Raw genomic sequence first — 10119 nt, 5'->3', positions numbered from 1 at the left:
AGTCCCTGCCTCACTTGAAGGAGAGCGAGGTGGGGTCAAACGAGGACTGAACCATTATCCCAGCCACCGCCCTACATTCTGCGGATTATGACCCTATTGGGAGATGGTTCAGATTTTGGACGGAAGTTACGCCATGGGTGGCTTGTTAATTATTTGAGAATGTTTACTGTAGTTCTGAATGATCAGAATAGGGAATGGTAGAGAAAATCTGTGACTGGCAGTAGAAAGCAGGCGGCTCTCCAGTGTTTCTCATCTAATGCTGAATCTCTTTGTTCTACCCCCTAGACTCTGAATCATGGGAGACTGGAGTTTCTTGGGCAATATTTTGGAGGAGGTGAATGAGCACTCCACTGTGATTGGCAGAGTCTGGCTCACTGTGCTTTTCATTTTCCGGATCCTCATTTTGGGGACAGCTGCTGAGTTTGTCTGGGGAGATGAACAGTCGGACTTTGTGTGCAACACTCAGCAGCCCGGTTGTGAGAACGTCTGCTATGATGAAGCCTTCCCTCTCTCCCACATCCGGCTGTGGGTGCTGCAGATCATATTCGTCTCCACTCCCTCGCTGGTGTACGTGGGGCATGCCGTGCACCATGTCCGGATGGAGGAGAAGAGGAAAGAGAGGGAAGAAGCTGAGCTGAGCAGGCAGCAGGAGATGAACGAGGAACGCTTGCCACTCGCCCCGGACCAAGGAAGCATTAGGACCACCAAAGAAACCAGCACCAAAGGCACCAAGAAATTTCGGCTGGAAGGAACCCTTCTGAGAACCTACATTTGCCATATTATCTTCAAAACCCTTTTTGAGGTGGGCTTTGTGGTGGGCCAGTACTTTTTATATGGTTTTCGGATCCAGCCTCTGTATCAATGTAGCCGATGGCCATGCCCAAACACTGTGGACTGCTTTGTGTCCCGGCCGACTGAGAAAACTGTGTTTATCATGTTCATGTTGGCAGTGGCTGTGGTGTCCCTCTTTCTAAATGTTGTGGAGATCAGTCACTTAGGCTGGAAAAAGATTCACCTGGCATTCAGGAGAACGGTGGAGCAACCAACCCATCACCTGCTGGGAGAGGTTTCGGAGAAGCCTATTCATTCTATTGGCATTTCATCCATCCCTAAATCCAAGGGTTACAGGTTATTGGAAGAGGAGAAGGTGATATCCCATTTCTATCCTATGGCTGACGTGGGGATGGCTGCTAGTCCACACTTCAATGGCTATAGAGGGAAGAACAGCGCAAGAGCCTTAGAAGACCTCTCCAAAGACTATGATGAAAGCTTGCCATCCTATGGCCAACATGATAACCACGAGACAGTAAAGATTTACAGCCCAGAACCCCAAGAGAGAGCGCCATCTGACTCTGCCCCCTCCATCCGTGCCGCCTCTTTGCGCTCCCACTCTGAAGGTGCCCCTTCTATGCATGCACCCTCTGTGCATGCTCCCTCTGAACATGCCCCATCAGAGCGGATGCCATCTGTGCATGCCCCTTCTGAGCGTACCCTTTCAGAGCGGGCATCATCTGTAAATACCATCTCTGAACGTGCCCCATTAGACAGGGCACCGTCTGTGCATGCCCCTTCTGAGCATTCCCCCTCTGAGCATGCCCCCTCCGAACATGCTCCTTCGGAACATGCCCTATCTGAGCATGCAAAATCTGAGCACACCCCATCTGAGCATGCGCCATACGAGCATGACCCCTTTGAGCATAGTCCCTCCATGCATGTCTTTCCTGATCCTGCGCTTCCAGAAATAGTATGCATTGAGCAGGAACCCCACGAGCCGCCCTCATTGCTCGCAGAATTCATGCCTGACTCAAGATCCCTCAGCAGGTTAAGCAAAGCCAGTAGCAGGGCCAGGTCAGATGATCTGACTGTATGAGGCAGAGAGAAATGAATCCCATGTTTTTCCATAACAGAGTACGAAAGATGGAATGGTGCTATTAACTAGATACGTGTGCCCACTGTCTCCTGGGGAGCTGTACAGTTTTGGCAGTCCAAAAAGTGTTCTTATATATTTACAGTGATAATGTGCCTTTCCAAAGAGCAAATAGATACTGTGATGTGCAAACAATGTAATTCCTTATGTCGGATAAAGTAAGCCATTATAAAAAGTTGGAAAACATTTTTTTATAAAAGTACTTGTCAGTTAAACACCTTTCCTTTCTGGAAGTGGGTTCCGCCTAAAGTCCTGGTTCCTATCAATTGGGGTCCAGCTATGTCTTTGTTGAAATGATGAGTAGGAATTATTCTTCTATCTCCCTATCCATATACCTTGAAAGTAGTTTAAACTCCTGTCCTGTGTAGGTTATTGAAATACAATTTGAAAAGAGGCACTGCACCTTGGAAACTGAGCAAAGCACCCCGAAACAGCATTCAACATATCAAACAGGCTTACAAATCAAGATCATCCCAGCTGAATTGGCAAACGTGTGTTTTGGTTTCAGTTTTAGGCAGTTTTCAGTGATCTACTGAAAACTGATTATCTTATGGAATGGTGAAAGAATTACAGTTTTCAGAGGAAGATCAAATATCTTATGCAACTGGGAAATAATCCCAGTCTTCTTGGTTGACAAATTCCAAAAGCTTGCAGTGCACGGTGGATGTCCAGACAATGTCTTCGTTTCTGGGTGCGTAAGGTATGACACTGGTACAGAGTCACAAATCTATATTTTTTAACAATATGGCCCCCATTCATGTCTGATCCTCTGGAGCTGTGCACCAACATCAGCACTTTTTATTCCAGTACCAGAATTTAACCAAGCTTTGGACCACTCTGTATGGTGTGGTAGAACGGTTCCAACTTCTCAACCTTTCATCGCAAATCCTATTCAACATTTGCAGCGTTCATGTGCTTAAAAAGAGAAGAATAGGAGACAAGTCAGTAAAGATATCCCTCACTTGCTCCCTGAGCCCTTCCCTTGCACCTAGAAAAGTAGCACCTGAGTGAGCCCTGTTGTGTGTGCCAAAAAGCGAAGGCAACATGAAGGCTGGTTTATGTAACATTCTCCAGGGTGTGCAATCAGCCAATGGTGGAAGTATGTGAATTACTCTTTATTCGTTTGTCCAGCTTTAACCTCGCAACAAAACAGTTTAGAAAAACATGTGTATTAGGAATCAAGATCTCTAAGTCACCATTATCAGCAATGCAGGAGGAGGATGCTATGAAGTGATGGGAGGACTTCATATGAAAGCTCAAATTAAGCTTTATCCGTAAAGTGCAGTATGCGTCAAGTGGTGGGTTACATGGATAGCATAAAACTGATGAATGAATATGTATGATTTTCCCTGAAACAGGGGGGTCCTTCGGATGGTGTTTCATTCCCGACTTTTTCTAGTTCATGTGTAATAACAGATAGGGACCAACCACAATCTTGCCTATTCCAAAAGGAGCAGTCTTGTCCAGACTGCTAGGTCACATCCTCTCAGGGATACAAGCAATCCCAGACATGTTTGGTCCCTGGGATTTGCATATGCTCAATGTAGAGCTAATGAGCTAAAAATGAAGGAATGTGGCCCGCCCTGAGTAATTGCTCATGGTTGAGATTCATTCAAGCATTTCCATGCATCAAGGTTCTGCTGTCTGAGTGCTTCCTTCCTTAGGCTTGCAACTGACATGTAGTACCTAAATATTTCCTATCATGTGTCCAGCCATCCTATAAAGCATCTCGCAAATATATGTCAAACTTTATACACGCTGTCACTCATATCTTTCCTTATCCTACCTCCCTTTAAAATGCAATGAAATTGAAAGCTCGGCTTCTGAGTTTGACTTTTCTAATGACTTAGAAATTGTCGGTGATTCATTTTGAAATCAGTGCATTATTCCAAACCTGCAAGATGCTGAATAAATCCCGTTGAGATAGAAGAGTTTTCGATATTGTAAGCTCTCACCATATATAATAAAGACAGGTGCATTGAAAAATAAAATGATTCAGAGGATAAACCCTCATGATTCAAGAGACCAGACTATAGGACAATTTAGTGAATAAAGTAATAGGTAAATAAAATTAACTTTCAGAATTCGGAAGGTAATCAATATTTAGGTGCCTAAACTCATGTCATCTAAACTGTCCAGCCTCCAGCTCTGTTTTATTCTGATAAGTCTGGCATCCTATATCGATGCTATGAAATGGCACATGTGAACATATGCCACACGGTTTCAGAAACTAAGTTGAAAAAGGCATAACATGACATACTAGAACACTCATGCAAAGACCTTCAAGTTCTGCATCCCTGCTCATTCATACTCCATTCTTCTACGTGGGCGCTTATTTTGTGCACATGGATATACTAACAACAAATCTGCCCTTAAAATGTTATAGTCTTGTTACGGTGATTTGGCAGTCTTTGTCACTCTCCTATATTATCTTACTTGATATAATTGTTCAAGATCATCAACATAGGCAATGCTCTAGAAACTCTGGTCTATGAACGTATTGAAAGTAGTGGATACCTAGATGTGCCACCAGTAAGGATTCAGCTGGATTCTTTGCTTCGGTTTAGATGTTAGCCTTTATCGTAGATTTGCTGATTTTAATAGCTTCCCATGAATCATGGGATACAAGCCACCAAATATGTAGTTTTGCAAATGTATAAATTCTATTTTTAGAGTGAAGCCAAGAAATCACACACACAGATTAAGGTGGCAGATGAATCTGGAAATCATCAGTTTGGGCGATTCTGTACCTTGTGGGTTGTGAGTATGCGTAGTTTTGTGGTTGGTTATCCTCGGTTTGCGTTTGGTGAACAACAGTAGAGTTTTCAACATAAGCATGTTTCATTTTCTCTATGCCCAGAATGTTTTTGGGAAGTGTCTTCGTTTAGGTCATGCTCTCTGAATCTTTGGTGTGGAGGCTACGTCTGCATGTGCAGTATGTGGACATGTGAGGGGTAGAGATCAGAAGTGATTTTAGATGCCATGTCCAGGAGATATAGGAGCTGAAGGTTGTGTGCATATGCCTAGGATTTTGTGGGATGCAGCTCTTTGCCTTTGATCAACGTATTGGGATGGGCACCTTGCAGTTTCTTTGTCTATGATCAAATTGTAAGAATGTGTGTGTAAAAGATCTTTGTAAAAGGGCAAGTGAGAAACAGGAATTTGTTGCAGATTGTAGGCATATTGGGAACGATTTGTAGAGGTGTGGCTTGTAACTTATGCGTCTATCAAAATGTGCAGTAATAGGATATGCAAGAATGGCAAAATATTTGAGCTTTGTGGACCTGAAGTATAAACTACATTTAACTTAGAGAATCCTTAATTGTGAGACAGGTCAATTGAATAGTTAGTGGAATGGATATCCTCCATGTACTGCACTTTCCGAAGACAGGAAACAAGTTTGCAACTAGAATCCAACAATATAGAGTCTTCTGTGTGTAATGGCATTAATATATTGGTTAACCATTTGTCTAGGTATGGCTAGATGTGTGATATATCCTCGTTAAGAAACTGGCTTTTCCCACAGATCAGGTTGGGTGCCTGCTTTGCAAATAAACTGCCTGCAATCTAATAGCCATACTCCTTTGTAAGTATCTCTAGAGATAGTGATCTGAAATGTTTTATTTTTGTTTAGCCTAGATTTATATTAATCTCTCTAAGTCAGAGAAACCACCTTTTAGATGGACTGTCCCCCTGTTGTCGTATTTATACAGCCATTCTGTGTAAATTAAAAGCCTGAGTAAATATCTTTTAAACCCTCTAAAAAATAAAGAAATTGTACATTTGAGATTAACATAACCTATAAAGAGGACTATAATTAATGCTATTGACTTCATTCAAGCAAATTATGACCTGATTTGTACCATAGCGTAAATAAAGCCCTGGTCCTTTGTGCCTGAACCTACTTATAGGCTTTTGGTGCAAATTTTAACAAAGCTGCAAATCACAAGTGAAATGCAAAGACTCCCTAGAGTTCTTTGAAAAGACCACCAAGATTTAATCTAGCACCAAGGAGACTGAACTTCATCAATGTTGACTCCTAAATGCAACATGGATTGGGTGTGCATACCTTTGTAAAGTACAACCATATAGCATTTTATTGTGTGTGTGGCACCACAAAAATGCCCTAAAGTTGATCAATGGTGTAATAGGTCAATAACATAAAAGACATGAAAGAAACACATAAAGGCTTGCCAGTAAATAGCACCTTTGAAGAGGAACCTGCTCCTGCAGTCCATCGTGAGACTGGATTTTAAAGATCGAAAGAATTGCTGAGGCAGGCAAACCAAGACCTATGAACTGTCAACCAATCCACTATATGCATGGAACTGATATAGTTGAGAAGATGTCTTAAAGTTGCAAGGGTTGATGTGGGCAAGAAATTCAAAAGTGTGAGTAAGTCATCAAAAGACATATCAAAATATATTGCAGTTTCTACATCGTCAGAGAAAGGCCCCTTAAACATTGTCAATCCATGAAGCAAACATGCTTGAGGTTCTATTCCAAGGTGAATTGTGGTGATGTTTACAGTGCATTCAGTCGGACAACTGCTACAAGACAAAATAATGGAACTCACAAACAATTTTGTGAGCGATTCCCAAATTTCACCTAGTCTGGAAGACTTACAGATATATAAAGACTTTAGGCTAGATTAGACCTTTTGCTTGTGGGAGGCTTGCTGCAGCTTCAAGGGCCTGCATCATGCCCCTGGCCGGAAGTGTTTTATATAGCTCTTCATCTAGTAGAGCAGTGGATTGGTATGTAGATATGTATAATAGTCATGAATACTATGGCACAGACAAAAAGTGATGTTTTATTCATTTCAATAATGTGTATGTATGATATTTATTCTTTTATGGCCTTGTGCCGAATAAAGTTTTTGAATCGAACCATATCAAGGCACTAACAGACAATCGTGTTTTCAAGGATATATTGATCAACTGTTTGCTTTATATTTGATGAATCTGGGTAGAACTAAATGCACCCTACAAATCCCCAGTAAGAGGACACATCCCATAAACTGTCCTACTTCAACCTCAAGGAGAGTTGACTAATGCAGAAAGACAATGTGTTGGGTTAGCAGGGTTCCCAATGATTTCAGTTTGGGAGCTCATATTTCCAGCGATCAAGGCATGGTTTGTCGTCTGCCTCAGTTACACAGATTGCGATTAGTTGGCATTAGTATGTCATACTTTAGCCGATATTAATTCAATGTAAGAATAATGTTGACAGTGCTGATTCCTACCTTCCATTAGATGGTAATCCAAACATAAAGGTTCTAAGAAGTGATGGTTCATTAGAGATGGAAATCCATATGTACCTTATTCAATTTTTGTGGTTCTTGACTTCCAGGAAATCTCTCTGAAGCAGTAAAACATGTTTTGTTTTCAGTTCAAAATATCAAGAGATGTTAGCATCATACACAAGGAAAAGGCATTCATGGGAAACAAGAATATAAATCATCAATGAGATGTACGTTCATCATTGGTGTGTTTGTGAGCTAAAGGGGAAACCTAAAAGAGATTGCACCTTGTGAATTGTTGTGAAGGCCACCACTTGATCATCACTTGACAGTTTCATATTTCCCAAAGGAGGGCTAGGCTAGGCAGGATACCAATTACTAACACCATTGACATGCCAAATACCAGGCTCTTTCAGTTCTACACTGCCCTTGCAGCTCAACCAAGGTGTCTGGGTCACGTTAGACATCATGGCTACGATGTAAAATATAGAGCGTAAATGCAAACAAAATATGTCCCATGTCAATTTAGCACCACTGGGAAAACATTATGGTTGGGTATGTGAGGCGGTGGAGAGCTAATCAAGTAGTTAGTGAAATTCTTTTTTCCCCGCCAGCACTGCAGAGCTTCTGTGGTGTGTGCAATTTCTTGGATATGATTCAGGGTCTCAAGGTATGTTCTAATCCACCTACTTATATGAATGTTAAGGCAGTGAAAGCTAGAGCAAGTGAAAAGGCAAGCAAAAATCAGATTATGAGCACATACTGCTTGCCCTCAAATGATTCTTTCTAGTGCAAGTTTATGTGTCTTTTTATTTCACTTGTACCTACTGAGCAAACGCTTCATCCAAATCTTTTATCAGCAGGTAGAGCTTAGTAAAGCTTTTTCTTATAGGCTAACCAATAGGGATTTTTTTCAGAAACTTAACTTTGAGTATACTGTTTATTTTTCTATTGCTACAGATTTTACTAACAGATTATCTTCTATGAAGTGCCTTTGGTTGTAGTTAAACATACTTTCTGCCTCAAAAACGGATTAGGCTCAGGGTGCTTGGTGTGGTACAGAGAACTTCTGCAGGACTTGGAATCCGCTGAGTGTTTCACACTGCTCAGGGATACCTTCTGACATTTTGAGCTACATAAAAACGCTCGACATAAAAAAAATCTCCTCACAATCCTGTGTTTTTTAAATAGATATATGTTTCATAATATTTTATAATGCCAATATAAATATATATATATACTTTGTGTGACAAAATAAAATAAAAGTTGCCTGTTGTTGATCACCCTTCAGTTGACTCTCTTTGGAGTCTTTTGGGGATGAGTAAAAGGTGGAGAGCACAACACTGGTGGGCTCAATCTAAAGGGATGGCATAGGGGTTCGAGAGTACTCATCAAAGCATCAGTTTTCAGACATCGGTGTACCACAATAGACAGAATTTCCCATATTGAGGTTGTGGTATAAAAACAATGAGAGGGGTATCTCCGTGGTGGGTATGTGACTTTTTACGAATTGGTTACCTTTCTGTGTGACAATGTTAATTAATAAAGCCACTGTTTCTGAAACAGCATAACGTGTTCTGTGCTCTGTTCATGACAAGGTCTGATAACTCTGTGTTTTGGGGTTATATATCAGCTTCTTACAAACATGGATGTAGGTGTGCTGACCTCAGCACCAGAAATGACTACCAGAGGATGTGGTCCGCACCTAATAGACCTGGGATCAAGCACAACTCCATCAATTGACTTCACATTTGGATCCTGGAAATGTCCTTCTCTCTCTTTGGGTCACAATTTGCCTATCAAGGTGGGAACGCCAATTAACAAGCGAAATAAAAAATGTGCTCTATTGCCCAGGCTTTGTAATTTAAGCCATGCACCAGCGAGCTAAAATCTCAACAAAGAAAACCTTAGAATCTTTAGAATCGGAACAGATGATTTTAAAGTTTGGGCCTATTTTATGTCACCAAATACAATGTGCAAAGGGGAATGTATCACACTATATGAGGGAGTTCAAATATGCTGTCATGAGAGTGAAGTGGGTGGTTGCCATATAGCCCTAGGGCAAAGGGATTCATTGTGATATATTGGTGCCAATATGTGACATACGGTAGTCATTTGTGGTGACATTCTGGCTCTCCCTATAATAGAGGTCCATTCAAGACACATTGATATGTTTGTTCCATAAAACACTTGCTAAATCTGAAGCTTAGTTTTGTCAATTATTTGGTCCATATGGAGTGCATTACTAATTAATGCAGTCACTACAGAAGAAGTTATTACTGAGCACTTCACCGCACAAAAGTCTGTCTTGTGGAGTGCAATTCATGGTCAACATTTAGACCTTCAACCGCATTCAATTTCATGATTCAAAGTGCTTCTTTTCATCTCTGTTTCACTTCTCGATTACATCCTCTGAACTTTTCCTGTACTGTTTCTAAAGCATGAAATAGAATGTTTTGATGAGCATCCTGTGTACTAATTCAGGACTAAGCATTGCTATAGAATATTTCAAAACCCCGTTTGACTGCTCTGAAATATTTAGAGATTCTGTTTCGCAAGGGTCTAATAGTGCTACCAACATACATTTTGTGACATTTCCAAATGAAGACATACATCACAAAATTAGTACCACAATTAATATTGCTCTTAATCTCGTAGCTTGGAGTGTTATTGTAGCAAAAGGATATCGCCTTATCTTTTGCTAGTCTACAAACACCACAGTGACCACATTTATAAAAATCTTTCGTAATTGAGGATCACCAAGGCACAATATTTGTAGGTCCAGGACAACTAGGACTAATGATGTTTCCTACTGTACGTCCCTTACAATAAGTAATGCTAGGGGCGGACTGATATGTTCTCTATTAACTGTATCTTCCGTCAAAAGATGCCAGTGTTTGTTGAGGATCTTAATAAGTTTACTCAGGCCTCGAAAATAATCATGAAAATA

The 10119-nt window shown here is 41.0% G+C and overlaps 1 protein-coding gene across 1 annotated transcript; it reads left to right on the top strand.

Moving 5' to 3' along the window:
• The first annotated feature begins 290 nt into the window (after positions 1–290).
• GJA8 (gap junction protein alpha 8) lies at positions 291–8580 on the top strand. The gene has a single exon (XM_085621184.1). The coding sequence runs from the start codon at positions 296–298 to the stop codon at positions 1868–1870; it is 1575 nt and encodes a 524-aa protein (XP_085477310.1). The 5' UTR covers positions 291–295; the 3' UTR covers positions 1871–8580.
• The last annotated feature ends 1539 nt before the right edge of the window (positions 8581–10119 follow it).

This window comes from Triturus cristatus, chromosome 8 (genome assembly GCF_964204655.1).
Source record: "Triturus cristatus chromosome 8, aTriCri1.1, whole genome shotgun sequence".
NCBI lineage: Eukaryota > Metazoa > Chordata > Amphibia > Caudata > Salamandridae > Triturus > Triturus cristatus.
This window is presented reverse-complemented; position numbering and strand designations above follow the sequence as displayed.

Coding starts and splice junctions, on each gene's coding strand:
- GJA8 (XM_085621184.1), top strand. CDS start 296: ATGGGAGACTGGAGTTTCTTGGGCAATATTTTGGAGGAGGTGAATGAG.